The following is a 25,126-nucleotide window of genomic DNA, read 5'->3' as shown; positions in this document are numbered from 1 at the left end:
GACATACTTGCTTTGTTTACGTCTCGGCTACTGGCGCTTACCTGCTACCTGTGACGTAAGCAGTACGCGCGACCAGAGCCGTGACAACCCTTTCGTCATCGTTTTAACAGATTTATACGGTTTAATAGTTTAGACGAGAGCGCAAAGGTTTTGCGTTTCTAGGAATTCCACCCTGGAAGGTAGTCTCACTTTTTTGCGGTTTCACCCCGTAAAAACGCCGTTTCCGTATAAACGAAAGGCACATCCGTAAAAATATTTTTGCGGATTCACCTGCTAGCGTTTCCGTCTAAACGGGGCCTCATGAGAGCCTATGAATGTGAGATCATGGGCGTAGCAATACATTCTGGGGGCCCTCTCCACTCATTTGCAAGCACAATCTAACAAAATTAAGAAAATGAATTTACCTAACAATTATACAGACATATCCATATTGGAAATAAGGGCAACACTGTTAGTGCCACATCTTCAAAAACTACCCTGTTTATTTCTCATGAAGGTAAATTTTACTTAAAGAGATATTTCACTTGTCAAGTTTCAACAGTTTTACTGTGCCTCGAGTCTAGTTTATCTACAAGTAAGCTATAGCGACCACTGCTGTCATCCACTGTCAACACCACCATTCCTCCCAGGTGTCAGGCTCCTCATTCACTTCCATTCATTTTGGCGACCTTTGATTGATTGATTGAAAACATTATTAACAGATTGCAGAATGGGTACAGTCCAGTACGGCTCAATACACACAATTGTTAAGGGGATGCAGACCAGAGAAAGATGACATACTCAACATACAGATATATATCTTGACATTTGTGACATACATGACATACAGTACTGTTACATTTGTGACATACAAGATATGCAAATATACAGTACTGTTATCCTAACAAAATCCTAACAGAAAATATATACATACGAGGGGGAGGAAACTGTACGTGGGAGGGGGGGTTTGTACATTTACAGGGGCCATACATATACAGATATATATCATGACATTTATGACAATACATGACCTACAGGTATATAGTACTTGTTACAAAGGATCAGATTAAACCGAATATATATATTTATTGATTGATATATATTGCTCCCAAGACACCGTCGGCCAGATGGGATACCGCCAGCGGCTTCTCTAACCCCCCCCTCCTACTGTCTTACAACCAGCGGGACCCCCCCCCCCCCCCTTAGTGTATCCAGCTATAATCATTTAAGTGCCATCGCTATCGTTTTCCTAAATATTCCAGGTTGTATACTTACTCCCTGCGTAACCAGAGATTGGACATTCAATGTTGATTTACCTACGAATACTCATTTGCCATAAAAGTGCATATTTCATATTTCAAATCATAAATGTAATTAAGTGATCGTTGTATACACCTTTTGCTGTATTAAACCTTCGATTTGGTACATTTGTGTGGATTCGTTTCATCAGGTGGGAAAGTGTTCATCATACTTATATCTTGTACTGGGTGGCCAGAAGTTAAAGTACATGAGGTAGTGGTATTAAATATCATATCTAACAATACAGTCAGGGAATTGTACCCCTCAGTTACAGTTAGTATGTATGAAATCAAGTCAATATACTGGTTTATGACAATATTAATTGCCAAAGGGAGGAATGTGGTATCCTTGACTGTGTATTTCATAACTAATATGTGTGTATAATTAGAAAAACCATAATGCAAAAATCTGGTGTGCCCTAAGGGGTGATACTAGTGTGACAGGAACTGTTTGAGACCCGATGAAACCCCCGCTGTTGTTGAACTGTATTCAGGAGACAGTCAACAAACCCCCACTCTAAACAGATGTACTCAACACGAGAACAAAGGAACTGAAAAAGTCACACCCAGCTGAGAGCAGAGTTTAGCAACAGACAGCTGAGCAGTGACAGGCAGAGAAACAGAGGTCTGATTACAGACCTAAACTGCTTCTGAGAATAGCTAAAGGTTCATGGAAACTAATTCATAAACAAGATCATATTAATTAAACTGACTTAGTAGATAAAAGATATTTGAATATCATTTAGAATGTCAAACTGGTTATTTAAGTAATAATGCTAGTGCACTCTGGTTGTAAAGCACTAGAACCTAAATCATTAGAACTATTAATTCAGTATACTTTATATAGGGAATCTGGTATTAAAATATAGACAAACTCCACATTGGGTTAATGCTAAATACATATGTAACTTCTTACATTTAAGGTACAGATTAGAAAAGGTTAATGTTAAAACTGTCCAGTCATCAAAAAGTCACATGAAGACCCCCGCTGTTGAGATACTGGAAGAACACACGAAAAGAAGAAGACAGGGGGGGCGGACCGCCCTCCCAGAAGACAAAACTGATTGGACCAAAATGTACTAGATTGCTATTATTGGTGGATATCAGGGTATAAAATAGAGAACGCAGTGTTAGGGAGACAGGCCAGAAACCACCAGGGGGTTTCTGTGTCTCTCGACCGCCCACCCACAGACTGCTGATTACATGTGAGTAAAATCATGGACCCATTGTTAGTTTAGTATAAACATGTATACAGATATCCATCTGAAACCAGGTTTACTCATGTGTAATGCTCAGTAAGATTCTCTATTTCATTGATGTTAACATGACTACTGTTTTATGTACAGACTGGGTTTTCCTTTGTACAACATGTGTTGATGTACTATGAAATAATCCTTGTGTATGTAAAACAACCTTCTGAATTCACTCTGAGCCCAGAGGCAAAATAAATCATGAGTTTTAAACTATAGCGCTGTTGTCTGGCTGCACAAGCTTATTTCTCTAATGGCTATATTTGAAGCCAGATGAGGAGACCTATCAATTATGATCCTTCTTCCTTTCCAGATAAGCAACCTCATTGTACTGTAAATCACCTTAGATATTGATTAGAAATATACGACATTTACATCAGGGTCCCCCATTTTCAATTCATCATATATGACATACATGACATACAGATAGACAGTACTGCTACATCTATACATTTATGACATACCAGATTTACAAATACAGTAGGCCTACTGTTTGTGATACAAAAAGAGTAAAAAAAATAAAGAGAGTATATTTGACGAAGAAACTGTACATTGGAGGAGGTGGGGTGGGGTGGGGGAACTGTACATTGGAGGTGGTCAGGCGTGCGTTCCTGAAATCAACTGGGGTCGCACGCACCTAATAGGGCGCTCCCGCGAATGCGCATAAATGTCCCCTCGCTTGAGCACAGACTACAGACAGTGCCTAATTGCCTCTACGAATGGAATGTAACACTTATCATTCACAACAAGTTAGGTGTGAATGTATCTGAGAACGTATTTAACACACCTGACGACCGGCGCTATTGATATGCAAAGTAGCCCAGGTGGGTAGGCTACTTATAGCGAGTACTTATCTTACCCTGGGCATGCACGGAGTGCAACCCTGTCCCATGACGAACGCATGCCTGGAGGTGGTTGGGGTGGGAGTTGGTAGGCGGGGTGGGGTACATTGGATTATCGAAGCTGTACTGTACTGTACCCATTCTGCAATCTGTTAATTAAAGTTTTCAATCAATCAATCCATTCTGCAATCTGTTAATAAAGTTTTCAATTGATTGATTGATTGAAAATTTTATTAACAGATTGCAGAATGGGTACAGTACAGTACAGCTCAATACATACAATTGGGGATGCAGACCAGAGAAAGACTTTCGTCTTGTTTACAAACTGTTGTTTACATCAATCAATCAATCAATCTCTGTCAGCCTCAGCCCACAGGAGGCAAAGCACGTCACAGAGGGGTGCTCAGTCAGGAGGAAGCAGCACTAAGGTCGCTTTCACACAGGGGCTGTTTGGTCCGGACTATCGGACCAGAATTCGATAGTCCGGTTTTTCGGGTTTGTGTGAACGCGTGTCGAACTCGGTCCGCGGACCAAACACACAAACTCTGGTCCGACCAAAAGCATAGGTCTCGGTTCGCTTCATCGGACCAAATATAGGAAGTGCTTATTATTACCACTGCTCGCAGCATTCACTGCAAAACAAGCACACTGCATCTATCTCTCTCTCTCTCTCTCTCTCTCTCTCTCTCTCTCTCTCTCTCTCTCTCTCTCTCTCTCTCTCTCTCTCTCTCTCTCTCTATCTATCTATCTATCTATCTATCTATCTATCTATCTATCTATCTATCTATCTATCTATCTATCTATCTATCTATCTATCTATCTATCTATATATATATCTAACTGTGCATCTTGGGAAGAAGGAAGAAAAAAACGCGGCTTATTATATCATTACCGCGGCGAACGGCATTCACTGCAAAGCACACTGTACACATATGGGCAGAAGACCAAATAAAACAGCTACTTGTGGGCACTCATAAAAACAACGTGGTGTACAAGTTGTTTAACGAGAGGATGGTGGTAATGGGCTTCAATAGAACAATGGATCAATGCCACGTCAAAACTCGCCTCCGCTGATCTGGAGGGCTCGCAGTCCACACACAGACACACACACGCGCGCGCGCACACACAGGCTCGCAGCCACACACACACATTTCCACTGTCCAATAGACAAGCGCCCTTTTCGACCGTGTGACATTGTTCAGAAAGTTCGGTGCGTCTCACAAATTGCTATGTGAACGCAGACGAACCAAATGAAGAATGCAACAATGTTGCAACTTCACCACCAGAACCGCACTGAGTCCACCAAAACTATATGTGAAAGCGACCTAAGACAAACTCTAACCTTAACCAACTTCGAAAGAGTGCCTAAGCTTAACCAGTGTAGAAACAGGCGTCGGCCAATCAGAGAGCGTCTTGCCAGAAATGCGGCTAGGTTTCGAAATCACGCGCACTCCATGACGGTGAACGCAAAACGGACATTGTAGGAGTTGCCGGATTGCACAGTAGGTGGCGGTATGCGCCTTTATGTGGTTGCGACCCGCCATTAACCCCATAAGAAGAAGAAGAAGATGGCGACAGTAACTCGGTTTTCTCCGTCAACCTCCGTGTGTGTTCGGCTTTAACGGTCGGTTTGTTCAAATCTTCGGCAACAACCAGCTCCTCCTGAGCCCGGAGAGAAGAGGAGAAGAAAGGAACCGAACCACGAAAAGACAAACATATAGATAGAAAGAGAGAGAGAACAGACAGCAGAAGCCTACGGCAGCGGGCTGGCAGCGGGATGACGGTGATCCAGCAGGAACCTGTCCAGGTAAACACCCCCCACGCTGCGTCCTCCGCCCCAGCTTGCTCGGCTAACCGAGTCCGGGGTCTGAGCCGCGGCCTTCCGCCGGCCCCCAGGCTAACCGTTGATAGCTAACTGCCGCTGTACTTCTGGTACATATGCAGTGAGGTTACCATTCTCTTATTATGACTGCTTCTAGTAGTAATACATACGCTTCTAGTAGTAATACATACGCATCACTCATGTTAACTAGAGATAGCGGTTAGCCTCGCTGGCTGGTCTCAAACGTTAACTAGTTAGCGGTTAGCTTAGCCTCACTGCTAGCTGGTCTCAGACGTTAACTAGTTAGCAGTTTGCCTCACGAATGCCAGCCTAGATGCCCAAGCAAACTGCAATTCAGTGTGTAGACTGGACATCAAGTTAGCTGTTGTCATTACTCCGACCACCAGTAATAGTTAGTTAGCGGCTAGTGAGCCGGCTGCTACAACACCCAGCTAGCTATCAACATGTAATCAGCTGGTGTACACACACACACACACACACATCGTGATTGTAATTCTAACTATGACCCTAAAATTTAACCTCTTCGGGGTGACATGTTCTAATCTCAACCAGGACAGAGCTAGATGTACCTGGTGTCGTTTTATAGACCAGGGCAAAGCTAGATGGACCTGGTGTCGTTTTGTAGCCCAGGACAGAGCTAGATGGATCGGGTGTCGTTTTCTAGACCAGGTCAGAGCTAGATGGACCTGGTGTTCTAGACCAGGGCAAAGCTAGATGGACCTGGTGTAGTTTTATAGACCAGGGCAAAGCTAGATGGACCTGGTGTCGTTTTGTAGACCAGGGCAAAGCTAGATGGACCTGTTGTCGTTTTGTAGCCCAGGACAAAGTTAGATGGACCTGGTGTAGTTTTGTAGCCCAGGACAGCGCAAGATGGACCTGTTGTAGATTTATAGACCAGGGCAAAGCTAGATGGACCGGACCTGGTGTATTTGTCTACACTAGGACAATGGACCTGGTGTAGTTTTCTAGACCACGACAGAGCTAGATGGATCTGGTGTAGTTTTGTAGCCCAGGACAGAGCCAGATGGATCTGGTGTAGTTTTGTAGCCCAGGACAGAGCAAGATGGACCTGGTGTCGTTTTCTAGACCAGGGCAGAGCTAGATGGACCGGACCTGGTGTATTTTTCTAGACCAGGACGCCTGTATCAGTTCCGCAACCGTTTCCATTTCCGGGGTAGGCCTGATTGGCCGCGACAGGCGCGCTACTGCTGGAGTTCACTTCGCCTTTCACATCGCTGCCGTTGGCGAAAGCAGGATGAGAGAGCGTAGATTTCGCTGTGTATCATTTAATCATTTATCATTTAACATTTGAAAGGCATACATTGTTGTCATACAGAAGTACAGAATACTTTTATCCAAAATGCTTCTTACTGTTACACTGTTAGAGACTGTGCTAGACAAATTAATGACTAATTCGTTCAGAAATAACGTAACTAATAACGTTAGTAAGCACTGCTTATATGCTTATTATGTCTGCGGGGTACAGTAAACGTTTCTCCCGGTACATTCTGAAGAGCACACCGCTGTATGTTGGAGAACCAGCGGTCTTCCGCTCCTCCTCACTCGAGTGAGAGCAAAGCCGTGCACAGCTCAGCCCTGTGTGAGACGCGAGGAGGAGATGGGAGTCCTTCCAATCGGAATATGTTGTTTCTTTACACATATGTTGTATTATGAATATGTCTTTATAGCTATGCTGCCAGGCTGGTCCGCGACCCTCCGTGCTGCGATCACCAGCAGGGAGAATATGCTTACGCGAGCGGCATCGCTGAGCTCTGGTGACGGTCTTATTGGGGCTTATGCCGGCAAGCAGTAACACAACATTGCAACTGTTGTGTTACTGCTTTCTGACCGAATTAGTCATTCATTTGTAGCTATAAAGACATATTCATAATCCAACATATGTGTAAAGAAACAACATATTCCGATTGGAAGGACTTCCATCTCCTCCTCGCGTCTCACACAGGGCTGAGCTGTGCACGGCTTTGCTCTCACTCGAGTGAGGAGGAGCGGAAGACCGCTGGTTCTCCAACATACAGCGGTGTGCTCTTCAGAATGTACCGGGAGAAACGTTTACTGTACCCCGCAGACATAATAAGCATATAAGCAGTGCTTACTAACGTTATTAGTTACGTTATTTCTGACCGAATTAGTCATTCATTTGTCTAGCACAGTCTCTAACAGTGTAACAGTAAGAAGCATTTTGGATAAAAGTATTCTGTACTTCTGTATGACAACAATGTATGCCTTTCAAATGATAAATGATTAAATGATACACAGCGAAATCTACGCTCTCTCATCCTGCTTTCGCCAACGGCAGCGATGTGAAAGGCGAAGTGAACTCCAGCAGTAGCGCGCTTGCCGCTGGGGCTGCCGCGTGGGCTTGCCACGCGAGTCACGTGCCTGTCGCGGCCAATCAGGCCTACCCCGGAAATGGAAACGGTTGCGGAACTGATACAGGCGACCAGGACAGAGCTAGATGGACCGGACCTGGTGTATTTTTCTAGACCAGGACGCGTGAATACTTTACCCAAGGCAGTTGTCCTTCTGCGTTCGGTTTGCGCGCCCTGATTGGCCTTTCAGCGCCCAATTGCGTTTTAGCCCTACTATCGCCGCACTACTCGCTCAATATACTACTATCACTCAACTCGCTACCGCCGTGCATCAGCTTTCAGTTCCACAGCCCAAGTCCTCGCCCATTTCCTCGTATTGTTTTCATCTCCGCCGTGCATCATACTAAAACTAACTATCGCTCAACTCACTATCACTCAACTCGCTACCGCCGTGCATCATATACTAAAACGAACTATCACTCAACTCACTATCACTCAACTCGCTACCGCCGTGCATCATATAATATACTAAAACTATTGCCTAACTCGCTACCGCCGAAGAGTCTCACAATATACTAACTCAATAGTGTTATTCCTTGATATCGACTTTATTCTGTCAACCTTGACAATGTGCTATTGATGTAGACTAATCAAAGTTTTTTTTAATGCTTTATGTCAATCTGTTCTATTATTCCTTGATATAGACTTTATTCTGTCAACCTTGACAATGTGCTATTGATGTAGAAGACTAATCAAAGTTTTTTTAAATGCTTTATGGCTAATAAACTAGACTAAATATAGCCTATAGAACAGATTTTTACAGCCTAACGTTAATATAGAGATGAAAACAATACGTTATTTATATTGATGTGATGCCGATTGATATGAATAGCGCGTTACGTTAATATAGAGAGATGAAAACAATACGTTATTTATATTGATGTGATGTTGATTGATATGAATAGCGTGTTATGTTAATATAGAGAGATGAAAACAATACGTTATTTATATTGATGTCGATTGATATGAATAGCATGTTACGTTAATATAGAGAGATGAAAACAATACGAGGAAATGGGCGAGGACTTCGGCTGTGGTAGCGAGTTGAGTGATAGTAGTATATTGATCGAGTAGTTAGGCGATAGTAGCGTTAACGCGATTGGGCGCTGAGAGGCCAATCATGGCGCGCAAACCTAACGCGGAAGGACAACTGCCTTGGGTAAAGTATTCACGCGACCAGGACAGCTAGATGAACCTGGTGTAGTTTTAGGGTTAGGGTGATCTCTGTGATGTATCACAGTTCACGTTGGTAGTAGAGAGATGCTATAATTGTCACCATGGTAGTAGAGATGGATGTTATAATTGTCACCATGGTAGTCAAGACATGTTATAATTAGGGCTGTGATTATTTTGTTATCGATTAATCTGTTGATTATTTTATTGATTAGTCTATCAATCTAAACAATTGATAACATTTACAATTGAACATTTCAAAATGATTGTTTAAAATTATTATTATAAAATTATTCGTTTTTCAAGTGCGGTACTACTTTCCTTAGGTCACATGGGGTAGTTGCCTCTCTGACACTTACTGAGTGTGCCCAGAGTAGGAGATGAGCCATGCCCATGACGTTTATTTATGTCTGTAACTGCTGTGTAGTGTGGATGCCTACTCTACAGGGTCGAGTAACCTACATGCCATTACTGCTTTTTATCTATTGATTGACTGACTCACTCTTTATTATCTTGAAATAATATAACCCCCACCAGTTACTATGACATTGTTTATGATCTGTAATTCTGCATCATTGTTTGCCTGTAGCTAAATGCTGAAAAATGGGATTAGATAAGATTATAAAGATTCTTAAATAAAATATGCTATACACATGCAAATCAATATCTTCCTTGATTGTTAAAGTTAATTAGCCTAGTCCATGTAAAAAAACAACACACACACACACAAGAGAGAGGGAAAATAGCTTATAGACTTAATGATGTTAGAATATTTCTGCTAATGAAGTGAAATATTGGATTCATTCATTAATTAATTTCTAATTTGTTAGATGACATGTTGCGCATGTTATGACATTCCACTGCAATGATATGATGCGTCGGTCGGTCATGAATATGCAAATCTATGGTGACTCATCATTGCGCAGCCCTACCGGGAACCTTCTGATTACCAGACAACCGCTCTACCTCCCGAGACACTGTAACCCCAATAGTAAACATTGTATCAGTTATTAAGAGTGACTAATTACAATTACATATATTGAGCTTTGAAAGCCAAGAATTGAAGTCTTTGGCAACATTGACCAAGCTGCTGCAGTGCAGACGTGTTTAAAGACATGTTTTGTTTATGGACCTTGTGAGCTCAAGCTTCGGCCCATGCCAATTATCTCAGTCAAATACCAGCCTGTCATAATCAGCCTTTAACTCATTGACCACCACGCTGTATTCCCATCTTTAATCCCTGGCGCCAGCGTTTCAGACCGTTTTAACGATGTTTGTAGACTCATCGTATATTCTATATTATAGCTATGGAGACATACTATGGCTCATTTGAAATGCTTATATTTATACTCCCAACAGGGAACAAACCGCTTGTTTCTTCATATATCCGTTCCTGCGCAACCCCAGCCTAAAAAGTGACCTGTTAAAAAAAAATCCATGCTCATTTTCTAGGAAGAGAGACATTGCGTCTTTTGTGCACAGCATGCGCAGTTCGTGCTTGTTGCTCGACCCAAATACATTTCCAGGTCAAGGGCCAATGCCGTCATGTTGATACATAGATTGTTCTATTCACAAAACCACGATGGGTATTCTTACCTGCTTCTCGACTTGGCATCCATTCTGGCTCATCTGGGTCTGATTCTGTAATCTCGCTGTCTGTGTCGTTATCGCTGAACATTTCAGTGAAATATACCTCCGGTCAATGGTCTCTAACTACACACCCTCAAGACCCCTACGCTCTGCATCTTCTGGCCGTCTTAGACCCACTCCTATCTGAGCTCCGGGAGGGTCATCAAGGAGAAGCCGCCTTTTCTCAGTCCTTGCCCCACAATGGTGGAACGAACTGCCCACCCCAGTTAGGACAGCCGAAACCCGTCCAATCTTTCGCCGTCGACTAAAGACGCACTTCTTCAACCATTATCTGAAAAAATAAATAATAATAACATCTATTTCTCTACTACCATGGTGACAATTATAAAATCTAGGGCCGCAACGATTAGTTGACAACATCATTATCAACTTCTTCGATTTGCATATTCATGATCGACGTATTGTTACTTGTATGTGCCTTTTGCGGTGGAAATGGCAGACGTTCAAAGTCATAACATGCGCAACGTGTAATCTAACTAGTGCAATGAATCACGTTCAAATGTGGGTCAATCTTAAACCACTATTTGTGATTCTGCCTAGAGCCAGGACGCGTGAACACTTAAGGTAACCTACTTGCGTTCAGCGTTTCGTTCCGCGTTTCTCTGATTGGCCACGACGCCCACGTGACCACGCCTAGCACGCCCCCGCGGCAGAGCGCTCTCCTTCGCGAATACGCTTGTTCAGAACGCAAGCCGCCATCTTTAATGTGTCCCATACTGTAGGTCGCATAGGTAATATTAATAGGTTGCCGCGGCATTATGCATTCGTAATCCCCCCTACATAATAACCACGCAGGTTAATCAAGCAACGCTCGCGCAATACCTAGCTTAATAATAAGTAGGCAATTGGCACAAGTGTAAATTATACATTCGTCACTCAGTTTTAATATCGACGGATAGCTCAACTCGTTCGTCAGCTTGCTGTAGAGCCTATGGTCAGTCGGTGACGAGTTCGAATCACTTCAATTTTTTTTTTTTTTTTTTTTTTACGTTTAATTAATTTATCATCTCTCTATATAAACGTAACTAGCTATTCATATCAATCGAAATAACGTTCATCTCCGATATTTAAACATGGTCCCCAAAATGAATGGAAGCGAATGAGGAGCCTGACACCTGGGAGGAATGGGGGTGTTGCAGCGTTGGATGTTTAAAAAATATAATTTCATATATAATATAATAATTTGTGCTTCACCTAAAAATTTGGTCAGCAGCCTCCACTGATGTACAGTGTTGTCACGCGAAATAACGTTATGAATAAAAACGCGAAATAACATTATATAACGTTGCGTTACAATGTACAGTTTCTAGTTAATCAGTAAGAGTGTACTGTACATACAGAGTTAAGAGTGTACTGTACATACAGAGGTAAGTGTACTGTACTGTACAATACAGAGTTAAGTGTGTACTGTACATCCCCAACGCTGCAACACCTCCATTCCTCCCAGGTGTCGGGCTCCTCATTCGCTTCCATTCATTTTGGGGACCATGTTTAAATATCGGAGATGAACGTTATTTTGATTGATATGAATAGGTAGTTACGTTTATATAGAGAGATGATAAATTAATTAAACGTAAAATTGAAGTGATTCGAACTTGTCACAGACTGACCATAGGCTCTACAGCAAGCTGACGAACGAGTTGAGCTATCAGTCGATATTAAAACTGAGTGACGAATGTATAATTTACACTTGTGCCAATTGCCTACTTATTATTAAGCTAGGTATTGTGTGAGCGTTGCTTGATTAACCTGCATGTAGGGATGGGAATTGATAGGATTTTATCGATACGATTCCATTATCGATTCTGCTTATCGATTCGATTCTTTATCGATTCCCTTATCGATACCTGATCAATTTATGATTTAAATAAATAAATTGGAAATGCAACAGAACTACTTTTACATTTAGTCATTTAGCTGACGCTTTTATCCAAAGCGACTTACAAGTTCTGTACGACAAGCCATCAGGAAGGGCACAACTCTATCAGCTGAGCAACAATGTTCATCAAAGTGTTGAGTGCTACAGTGTAGGTTAGTTTATTAGGACAAGTGCATGACAGTACGGTTAGTTAGGGTTAGATATATATTTTTTTATTCAGATAATGGTTGAAGAAGTGCGTCTTTAGTCGACGGCGAAAGATTGGACGTGATTCGGCTGTCCTAACTGGGGTGGGTAGTTCATTCCACCATTGTGGGGCAAGGACTGAGAATAGGCGACTTCTCTTTGATGACCCTCCCGGAGCTTGGATAGGAGTAGGTCTGAGGCGGCCAGAAGATGCAGAGCGTAGGGGTCTAAGCTGGTTAGAATAACAACATGCAACTTGACATTTCTGATTGTCATTTATTGTTGAACCCCCATGTCAGAAAAATACAAAAACTGTAAAAAAAACATTAACTATAGCCTACACTTAAATAAAATAATGTATTTGAGATTCTCTTAAAATGTATTTATTTTTTTATTCTTAAACTAATTTAATCTATTGAATAACAGGTTGTTATTCCTCTGACTTCTGTCTCTCTCACACACACAACACAGACAGACAGACAGACAGAGCTCCCTCCCCTCCCCTATAAGGTATTGGCTTGTGTTGCTACACGGACACATTTGTATGTTGCACCATGGTACTTCCTGGCTTACAGAGACTAGTAAACAAACACTCCGTCTCTTATTATATGTGAACTAAAGAGTACAAGGTTTACACAACAGCCCCCACTTGCTGTTTTATTGTATTTGTACCTGTACTATCCGCTGTCAGCTGTTTATCTCTCTTTGTGAGCTTGATTAAATAGCGTTAGCTAGCGTTAGCTCCGCGGCTAATTTTAGCTCACCCCCAACGGGAACCGGTTTTCGATTCCCATCCCTACCTGCATGGTTATTATGTAGGGTGGATTACGAATGCATAATGCCGCGGCAACCTATTAATATTACCTATGCGACCTACAGTATGTGACATATTACATTTCCGCATGTCATTTCCGCGAGGGACCTCTGCCGCTCGTGCTGCGCTGCAACACACAGGAGCGGCAGGCGGCGTTAAGGAGCGCGGGCTAGCGCGCGGTCACGTGGGCGTCGTGGCCAATCAGAGAAACGCTGAACGCAAGTAGGTTACCTTAAGTGTTCACGCAGCCAGGACTCGCTGAAAGGGACAATGAGCATGCAGTGAAGACCCGCCCTACTCTGCCTCTGATTCGCAGACTGGGTCGCAGACTGGGTGGGGGAATGTGATTGGACCAAAGCAGAGTACAAACACACAGCAGTCGGACATGCACAGACGCTGCTTGTAGTGGATATAGTGGAGAATTTCCACTTGTTGCGTGTTGGCGCTGTCTCGCACATAATGCAGATAATACATATAGAGTACACCGGAGTCCAGACACTGGAGTCCAGACTCCTACTAAATAGCTTTAACAATCCTGATTCCTGAGCCTATTTTATTCAAAAGGAAGATATTGATTTAAATATGTTTATAGTAGGGATGCCCCGATCGATCGGCCACCGATCGTTATCGGCCGATAATCAGTATAAATATGCGATCGGTGATCGGTGATAATGCTTTATTTTCGCCGATCGTCAAAACAGATCTCACTCGCTGAGTTCTGTCTCAGACACCGGGAGCTGCACACAGTGCTGCGCGTCTGCTCCTCCTCCAGCTCCTCCCGCACGCATGTAAACACGGGTCTAGTCTAGTCTAGTGGGACAAGACCTCCATGAGCTAACGTTAGCTACCGTTACAAAATGACCCAGTCAACTATTCACTTTTAGTTTAATACATGATGAGGCATTGTCTAACTGAACGGTATCTAGCCGGCTAGCTACTGATAGCTCCTGATATCAACAAATGCTCCAGCAATAGTCTAGTTATCTAGTACTAGTGTATGATACCTCTGTTAGCTCACGTTAGCTTAGCTCACTGTTCAAAACGAAATGTCCCATTCAACTAAATAGTTCACTGAGGCGTTGTCTTAACGTTATATTTCCGGCTAGCAGTAGCTACAGACAGCTCCTGATATCAATGTCTTATAACACTCATTCGATGCATATTCGAAGCCCGGCTTGCGTCGCAGTCACTAACGGGGATAGCTGAGGGAGTAGGGTATATCTGCAGAGCCTAGGGTAAGTCTGCAGAGCCGAATGTGATTTGATCAAAGCAAGAGTATACACACAGACAGTGGAGATAGCGAGCATTTTGACTTGTTGCGTGGTGGCGTTGTCTCGCAGATAATACAACTACAAGTACAAGTCTAATTATATAATATATATATTTTATAATTTTTTTTTTTTTTTTTTATTAATCAAAAACGATCGGTATCGGATCGGTATCGACCGATATGGCTCAAGACGATCGTGATCGGTATCGGTGGCAAAAAACGTGATCGGGGCATCCCTAGTTTATAGCCTATATATAGATTTTTTTTTAAATCGTATCTCCTGTGCTGGCACTACCATAGCGTGGAGTGGAGAGATGACACACAATACATATAATAATTCATGGAGATCTACTAAAAAGCTATTTATAATTAATTTTTGTCCAGCAAAAACTGGTAGTTTTTCAAATCTAAAGCTAAAAAGTAAATTTTGTTCCCCGTTTTTCAGCATTTAGCTACAGGCATGGATACATTGTATGTAATGATAAACAATGTCATAGTAACAGGTGGGTGTTATATTATTTCAAGATAATCAAGTAGCTATAATGAGTCAATGGATAAAAAGCAGTAATGGCATGATGTAGGTTACTCACTCACCCTACTCATGTACAGTAGGCTTCCACACTACACTACACAGCATTTATAGACATAAATAAACTTCATGGCTTGTCTCTACTCTGGGTATTCAGTAGGTGCTGTCAAAGAGGCAACTACCCATGTGACCTGAGCATACTAGTAAAACATTTTGAAATATTACATTGCAAATATAAAAATTGTTTTTTTTTCTGGTAAATTAATCGTTTAGATTAATCGATCAAATTAATTGATAACAAAAGAATTGTTAGTTACAGCCATAATAACATCTCTCTACTACCATGATGACAATTATAACATCTCTACTACTATGATACTTATAGCATCTCTCTACTACAATGGTGACCTGTTGATGTTAAATATATCACACAGATCCTTCTAATCCATGGGGACATCTATATTTTGACTGCCATGGTGACAATTACGTATAACATCTCTCTACTGCCATGGTGACAATTCACTCACATTGGGCTTTCACTTTCAATCAAGTATTTAACTCACCTGGCAGCTCTTTTGGGGTTCTTTCATTGTGGCTTTCATAGTGTGGGTTAGCGTCAGCACTGGTTACCTCAGTGGTGTGTGTGGGATAGAAAATGTACCATGTAACCCATAGGTGTCAAACTCACGGCCCGCGGGCCAAATCCGGCCCGCCACGTCATTTGATGTGGCCCCCCAAGAGCTCAGGTAATTTTTTTTACATTAATATTGGGTTAAAAAATAGCAGTGTTAAAATAATTGTGGGTTAATGCGTTAATAAAGCTTTAACTTTGACAGCCTTAGTTATTACACATTCTTACACATACATGTATGTTGAACATCTGAGGTAACAAAGGAAAAAAGCCAAAAGCACTTACTCCTCAGACATTCTTTGACAATTTTACAGCCCAAAATACAAAAAAGATCCAGGCGGAATAGGTAACAAAGGGTTGAAGAAATATTGTCTGAACTGTCGGATGCAAACTGGCTGTGTGACATAACCGAGCATCTCGCTCAATTGAATAAGAAGCTGTAGGGACGCAAACAAGTCCCACCCAAAACTTGACCAATATAGTTGTGAACTGAGACGACCCTTATTTTGTTATTTTTGAGTACAGTTACAGTTGTGTGTTCATGCAGACACATAATAGCAATTTCATTACGAATTGAAAATGGGGGACCCTGATGTAAACAAGTCGAAAGTCTATTAAAGTTAATTAAACTATCTTCCATTAGTTGGATGTATGGCCTCTCAGGCCTGTACGCTGCGACGAGATCGTCGCAAATTGCCCCCTAATTTGGCCGGTGCGAATGAAAAATTATATCTACTCGCAAGCTTGCGAATAGTGATTTCACCCCTTCATTCGCATTTCACTACACTAACATTAGCCTACAACCAGGGCTGTACAGGCGACATAATGTTGCGGTTGTAATTTCATTAGACAGACCAGCGCGGACATTTAATAACATGCAATTTAATTGACACGAGCAATGGGCTAACGTTAGCTGGTGGTCCCGAGTGAAGCAGGGACGGCGGAGCTTTAGGCTAACGTTAGCTGGTGGTCCCGAGTGAAGCAGGGACGGTGGAAAAGTGAGGAAAGGGGGTGGGTTATATTGACAAGTGACAACGCTTGACAACAGAAGTTTAAACATAACTTCATATTTATTAGTTATTCGTTTCTGTATATCATCCACTTTCCATCTCCGTGTTTGACTCTTCCTGTTTACATTCGAGTGTGACGTCATCACCTACGGCAGCTTAGACGATCAAAACGCGAACCTAGAACAAAACCCGGGGGGGGGGGGGGGGGCTGGCTCTCTTGTGCGTTCTCGCCCCCTCTCTCTCTCTCGCTCTCTCTCTACATTCAATGATTTAAAGTAGCCAAACGTTACAGACAGTATAAATACTAACTGGATAGTTGATGATAAACATTTAATTTCATTATCTGAAATATTCTAAAATCATTAAGTCTGCTATAAGCCATTATCCCTTTGTGTGTAATTATTATTTTCTCACAGTAGTATATATATATATATATGTATATGTGTGTGTGTGTGTGTGTGTTTGGCTAAAGTGGATAGAAAACACAGTACTGTGCAAAAAAAGGGCACCCAAGAGTTTTTATATAAATAGTCTTAGATGTAAATAATTTTTTTTATTAGTGTGTCAGTAGACTACTCTTAGTACATTTTCATTAAATTATTTTTTAAAGCATCTTCATGGTTTAATAATGCAAACATATGTTGCAGGGACTTATTATAATCATCATATTGGCGTGACTGTATGCATCAAAGGGTTAAATCAAGCATTTTAAGTGCTTTAGGAAATGTCAAAATATTGCGATATATATTGTGTATCGTGATATGGCCAAAAAATATCGCAATATCATTTAGAGGCCATATCGCCCAGCCCTACTATAATGGTAAAATAGTTATTTAAAAATTTGCCCCTAAAAAATATTCTTTGCCCCTAAATTTCTCATTTAGGGGCAAGTGTGCCCCTAGTGAAAAAGCTTAGCGTACAGCCCTGCCTCTGCAAGGTTGTGTGCAGCCATTTGTTTTTGTAACATCTGCTACATCTGTCCCACGTGTTCTTTGCAGCTCACAGTTGTTAGTTCTGCCCCTCTTGACTGTGACAAAAAGGTTTTGAACAAACTTAATGTCATAGCTTGTATTTGATGATATTCTTCTTTGTTATTTACTTGAATGGTTTGATCATTGATTGGTGGAGTAATATGGGGTTCTGATAAACTAAAATTATTTGTTAAAATAACATAAGCTAACATATATTTTTACATTTATGCAAATGAATATGCAATATGTATAACTTGAATAAGTAATAAATACAGAAACACCATGTTTAACTATGTAAATGTGTAGCTACATTTATTTTACATTACATTAACATTTATACGGTCTTTGGCCCTTTGAGGGCAACCATAATGCTGATGTGGGCTGTGGCCCTCTGTGAAAATGAGTTTGACACCCCTGATGTAACCAGTTGTGTAAAACAGTGTACCGGTATATAGTTAGTGTATAATTTAGAGGTGGGCATAGATTAATTTTTTTAATCTAGATTAATCTATCTGCAATCCTGGATTTAATCTAGATTAATCTAGATTAAAATGGCTCAAAAAAAAAAAAAAAACCTGCCGAAGGCATTCAAAATATGTGTGTTCTACCCAAATAATGACCAGAAGTAAGTCCTTACTTTTTCTTTCCTCCTTATGTTTCTCAGGCCAGGTGGCCCATTACACCATGAGCCCATCTCCCGTTTCCAAAATGCATTACAGACTGTTTGAAAAAGCTGTTTTGCTATGATAATTGGTAATGAAATATCAAAATAATGTTCAATAAGATGTACTTGTGTTTAATAAGTTGTTTTATTCAGAAGTTAACACAAATACATAATATTACCAGTACAGTACAGTATCTAGCACACTCTCAGGAGCAAAACAGAAAGAATCATTTCAAACTTGAACTATGTGAGATGGCTTGAATCAACTGCTCCAGTGGAGTTGCTCAGTGGCCAATGGTGTCAACTGTGGTTGTACTGGGCAGCTCCCAGGTGTGAATGGAAAAGAACATCTGTGCTCAGCGAACCTACCCTGGGTAAATAAAGGTAGAATTTTTTTTAAGATTAATGCGTTAATTATATTATCGCGCGATACTAGTATAGCGTTAACGCAGCACGTTAACGCCGTTAACGGCCCAGCTCTAGTATAATTATATTGTAACCGTATATTGTAACTGTCTGTAGCCTAGTTGTGTATAACAGTGTGTATAGTTGTATATATTGTAACAGAGTGCTTGTTATCTTCCAGGCTGCTGTCTGGCAGGCTCTGAACCACTATGCCTACCTAGATGCTGTGTTCCTGGCTGAGAGACTCTACGCTGAAGGTACTCTTTCTCTCTCTATTTCTCACTATCACTCTCACACACTATCTCACTCTGTCTCTCTGTCTTGTCTTTCTCTGTCTCCGTCTGTCTCTTTCTGTGTGTATCTCTCTTTCTCTCTGTCTCAATTCAATTCAAAGGTCGAGTTTCAATTACTTAATATTATACAACGGCATGCACAGGGGAGGAAATTAGGCCACTTTACCCGCCAAATGCGGGTATTTTTTACGTTTGGCTGGTAAAAAAAATCAGATACTCGCCAGTTGGCTGGTAAGCCAAAAAGTTAGTTTCCTCCCCTGCTGGCGAGTATACAAAAAAATAAAACATTCTGCAATCACTGCACTGGCAAACGGTGCACGTCTTCTGAGTGTTCGCTTTAGTTGACAGTGCCACGAGAGCACTGCACAAGACCACCCGCGGACATATAATGTTTAATAAACGTTTGCGCAGTACTGGCCAACCCGCGGACATATAATAATAAAAGTCCCGCGGTACTAGGCTAGCCATCAGGAGCACTCGCAAACAGATAACGTTAAACACAGCAGAAGATGGAAAACAGACAGACTGACCAACGGGGAACTGCATCCAACCCTAGTACAACCCTCGAGTATAAGTTACTAAGGACACATTTAAATCACAGAGGTGTAATGTTAGTCTACTGGAACTGTATACAGTGGTTAGCTTCTAGTTAGCGTTTTAGCTATAGCTGCTTGCTAGCTAACGTTAGCCCCGTGTGCTCAAAGCAGCCAGCTAGGTGTATCTGTTATGACTATAATGTTTCCAAAAAAGCACCGGACTACGACGTAAGGTTAGACATTTTATTTCATGCTCAAAAGCCCCTGGCTTGCACATCGCAGTCACGAAAGGGGCTAGCTCAACCAGTGCACTGTGCACAACAGCACACCAACCCAACTGATGTTACCACAACACTTGACGGTACTTCAAAGCACTGTCGTAAGACCACCGTGCTGTCTTAAAGGCACAGTGTGCCTACCCAGATGCATACACAACATTGACGCGGCTTGACATACAAAGAAGTAATTATCACAATTAGCGATTTTTTTTGTCTGGTAAAAAATCTGTTTGGCTGGTAAAAAAAATCAGATACTCGCCAGTTGGCTGGTAAGCCAAAAAGTTAGTTTCCTCCCCTGGGCATGCACATTTCTCGATTCTGATTGATTCTGTCAATTTACACGTATGTATTCTTCACAATTCCACGCTCCTGGTCCCAGGACCCTCCCACAACCGAATTACAATCACTCCGCCGTGGGATTTTTAGGAAAAAACAAGATGGCGGACAATAATCTTTAACAAATGGATATGTTGATAGCGTCATAACGACTAAATATAAACCGATTCTGTCACAGCGAATGTCTTAGTTCTTTAAACAATGTTGGATGATGTAATTGATGGGTCATGAGTCATTGTGGAACAAAATAAAAATTGCGCGGATTGAATGATTGATTAATTTGCATTTTTTTGTAAACATTTTCTTTTCTTTCTTCCCCTTCCTTGCCCCTGACTGCAGAGCTCACTGTCTGGCACACTCACTCGGTCGCATACACACCCACACCCACACCCACACCCACACCCACACCCACACACACCCACACACGCACGCACGCACGCACACACACACACACACACACACACACTCCTGTCTGCAACGGCGGAGGAGAGTCAGACTGAGAGACATAGAAGCAGCTGGGTGCTGCGCTGTTTTAACTGAGCATGGCCTATTGAATTGATTGATTGATTGATTGCTAATTTTATTACTGTCCGCCTGGTTTCCAACTGGTTAAGTTTAGGCCCTCTTTCGAAGTTGGTTAAGGTTAGTTTGTCTTTAGAGCAGGGCGATAGACCACCAGCCCTGGTTCCAGACCCTGAAATAGAGTTAGAGAACTATACTATAGTCCGTAATGACAGAAACCAGTATGGAGGTGGTGTTTGTATGTACATACATAAGGACACCAAATTCATTACCCGTACTGACCTTCATCATGAGACAATTGAAACCGTATGGGTGGAAATTTTATTTGAAAGGGCAAAATCTGTTCTAGTCGGCACAATATACAGACCGCCAGATCAAATTGGCTTTTATGATACTCTGGATGTGTGCTTAGCTGGAGCTGAGGATGCGGAAAAAAATCTTATTGGGGATTGGAACACGGATATGCAACAAAAAGATGCACCGTCTTCAAATCCTTCAATAGGTTTTGTGATCTGCACGGCCTCAGCCAACTAATCACCCAACCCACAAGGATATGTGAATCAACTCAGACTACCATTGACCTCATACTGACCTCTGACAAGTCCAAGATCTCCAATAAAGGGGTTATAGCATGTGGGTTAAGTGATCATTATATGATATTCTGTACCCGCAAAAAGCTAAAACTAAAGGCTGGCTGTCAAACAGTCACATCTAGAGACCTCAAAACCTACTCTAGCGAGGCCTTTAACCTTGAACTGGCGAGTCTGGACTGGTCAGATGAACTCAATTGTACACTGGTTGAAGAAACTTGGCTTGGCTTCAAAACCAAATTTCCATCAATACTAAACAACATGGCCCCCCTAAGAACCACCAGGGTAAAAAATCGCGCTGAGCCATGGATGCACACTGAAATACTGACCGCTATGAAAGCCAGAGACAAAAAATGCTCAGAGTTTCGTAAAAGCCAGTCAAAGCTTACCAAAAGCACGAGCAGTGAACCCCAAGACCACGTGACTGAACTCAAACTAGAAAGAAACCGACTAAGAAATGACGTAAACTCCATGATCAAAACTGCTAAAAAAAAATTCATCAATGACAAAACCGAGGAAAACAAAAATAAACCACGTGAACTTTGGAAATTACTCAACAATCAACTAGGCTGCAGTAAAAAACTTAAAACCAGGTTCTCAAACATAAACATAAAGACGGACAACACGCTCATCACAGACAAGCTGGATGTAGCCAATTACTTAAACACTTTCTTCACAAACATAGCCACAACACTGGTAAACAAACTACCCTCCCACTCAGGGCAGTATGGGGTAGAACACATAGTAGCATACTACAAGAACCTAGGCGTCCACAAAGACGACTTCAAACTGGAAATGGTAACTACAGATGAGGTACTCAAAAAACTGAGCGCCCTCCAACCAAACAAGGCCACTGGCCATGACAACATCCCCTCCAAATTCCTCAGAGACTCAGCAGCAGCCATCACCCCAGTCATCACACACATAATAAACCTCTCCATAAAACAGGGACACGTCCCCAAGGACTTCAAAATTGCGAGAGTAACACCCCTGCACAAAAAGGGCAGCAAATTAGACCCGGGTAACTACCGCCCTGTTTCTATCCGTACATCCATCTCGAAAGTCATGGAAAAAATAGTATACGAACAGATCGAAAAGTACCTCGCGGAAAAAAATCTAATCTACGAATTCCAATCTGGCTTCAGAACATCCCACTCCACGGACACATGCCTTCTCTACTTGAACGACCACATCAAACAAGAGGTGGACGCGGGCAAATACTGCGGCATGGTCATGCTGGACCTACAAAAGGCCTTCGACACTGTCAATCACACCATTCTGATTGACAAGCTAAAAGCAATTGGTTTTGATAGTTTATCAGTGAGCTGGATACAATCCTACCTGGAGGGGAGGGAACAGATGGTGGAAGTAAACGGTACCCTATCCCCCCCCCTCACAGTGAGCTGTGGTGTTCCACAAGGAAGCATACTAGGACCGCTACTATTCCTAATTTATGCAAATGACATGTCGTCAGCTTGTGACTGCAACTTGTTCCTGTTTGCGGACGACTCAGCCCTGCTGGTCTCTGACAAGAACAAGTTACAGGTTGAAAAAGCCCTCAGCTCGGAACTAGGCAAAATCTGCATATGGCTCGCCGACAACAAACTATCATTACACATGGGCAAAACAGAGTCCATTCTCTTCGGTTCAAATAACAAACTCAGCAAGACCGACGGCTTCTCGGTTGCAGTGGGTGACAATATTATCACAAGGAAAGATGAAATTACCTACCTGGGTTCCCTCCTAGAGGCCAATCTTTCCTGTGACAAAATGGCATCCAATGTAATAAAAAAAGTCAACCAACGAACGCGATTCTTGTACCGGATCTCCTCTCTGGTAAACAAGAATACCCTGAAGACTCTAGCAGGAGCACTCATTCAAGGGTACTACGACTATGCTTGCACCTCATGGTACCAAATAGGGCTGCAACGATTAGTCGACATAATCGACGATGTCGATTATAAAAAATCGTCGACGAGAAATTGTTGCGTCGATTAGTCATTAAACTTCATTTAATTTTTTTTTTTTTTTTTTTGCACTACCTATCTTTGTGAGAGTGGCTTCTCAGGGTTCCAGACAACATCATAACATGATGATCCCATAGCAAATTTTGGACATTGAAAACATTGTTCCCCTGCAGGAGATGATGATCAGACTAGACACACAATACATTACACACGCACTCCTCTCACTCACACACAGCGATCAGAGTAAGACACACACATACACACTCCTCTCACTCACACACAGCGATCAGAGTAAGACACACACACATACACACTCCTCTCACTCACACACAGCGATCAGAGTAAGACACACACACATTCACACTCCTCTCACTCACACACGGCGATCAGAGTAAGACACACACACATACACAAATTACACAGTACACACCTCTCACTCACACAGCGATCAGAGTAAGACACACACACAAATTACACAGTACACACACTCCTCTCACTCACACAGCGATCAGAGTAAGACACACACACATACACACACACACGGACTCCTCTCACACACAGCAAACAAAAGTTATTTAAAGTACACTTCCACTTTAATTTGTATTATTTAATTTATTTATCTTGTTATGAGTGATTGCTGTATTGTTCTTCAAATACATTTTCATTTAAAGTGGCTTAAAGATCCAAATTCAAATGTTTCATGGGTCATTATTTTAATTTGCTATGGGATCATCATGTTATGATGTTGTTGTTTGGTCCTGACAAGAGTCTCAAAGTCTGGGGTGATGGTAGACAAGCAACTCTGAGGTCATGCTCAATGTCCAATCTGTTCCTCTGCTCTGTCTTCAGCTGGACCAGAGCTGAGAAGCCACTTTCACAAAGATAGGTAATTAAAAAAAAAAAAAAAAAAAAAGAAAAAAAGATAATTGTTGTTGTTGTTTACATTGGTTTTCGATTAGTCGACTAATCGAAAAAATTATCGGCAGATTAGTCGACTACCAAATTAGTCATTAGTTGCAGCCCTAGTACCAAAGCACCTCAAAGGCACTAAAAAACAAATTACAAACATCTCAAAACAAGCTAGTCAGACTACTGCTTGACCTAACTCCTAGAACCCACCTCACCCCTGCTCACTTTGACAACCTAGGATGGCTTAGAGTAGACGACAGTACAGCAACTTGCAATGGGCCTGGTCTACAAGATACACTACGCGACCAAGGTACCCATGTACATGTCAAAATACTTCCCAAAGGTCAGTGAATACCACGATCACAACACCAGAGGGAGCTCCACAAATCATGTAAAACCCAGATTCGGCTCAAACAAGGGACTAAACACGTTTCGCAATTATGCCACATCAATGTGGAACGCCCTACCTAAAGCTGTAAAGGAATGTGAATCACTACTAGGGCTGGGCGATAAAACGATAACGATAACTATCGCGATAAATTATTTCCTCGAAATAAACATGAAACTACCCACTTTCAAAAACACTCTCAAAAAACACCTACGTGAGACTGCAATTCGAAACTGGCCCCTACAAATGTCCTAACCCAGTTGTACAGTAAATGACCAAGTAAGGCGTTGTCAGTATTCCAATGTACAGTGTAAAATGTGTGTGTGTCCCCTACCCAACCCCCCCCCCCCCCACCTCCAATGTACAGCCCTCACCCAACCCACCCAACCCCACCCCACCCACCCAACCTCCTCCAATGTACAGTTTCTACGCCAAATGTATATACACTCTTTTTCTGGACACTTTTGTATCACAAACAGTACTGTATTTGCAAATCTGATATGTCATAAATGTATAGATGTAG

The 25,126-nt window shown here is 41.9% G+C and overlaps 1 protein-coding gene across 4 annotated transcripts in view; it reads left to right on the top strand.

The window, feature by feature from the left end:
• The first annotated feature begins 4,974 nt into the window (after positions 1-4,974).
• The window catches only part of cdc27 (cell division cycle 27), a 191,644-nt gene continuing 171,492 nt past the window's right edge, over positions 4,975-25,126 (top strand). For all 4 annotated transcript variants that reach the window (XM_084328872.1, XM_084328871.1, XM_084328870.1 and 1 more), the window contains exons 1-2: positions 4,975-5,176; positions 18,966-19,041. In XM_084328872.1, coding sequence (XP_084184998.1) covers positions 5,147-5,176; positions 18,966-19,041 — 106 coding nt within the window. In that variant the 5' untranslated portion in view covers positions 4,975-5,146. The remainder of the gene's footprint in view (positions 5,177-18,965; positions 19,042-25,126) is intronic.

This window comes from Notolepis coatsorum, assembly GCF_963971535.1.
Source record: "Notolepis coatsorum genome assembly, chromosome: 14".
NCBI classification, from domain to species: domain Eukaryota; kingdom Metazoa; phylum Chordata; class Actinopteri; order Aulopiformes; family Paralepididae; genus Notolepis; species Notolepis coatsorum.
This window is presented reverse-complemented; position numbering and strand designations above follow the sequence as displayed.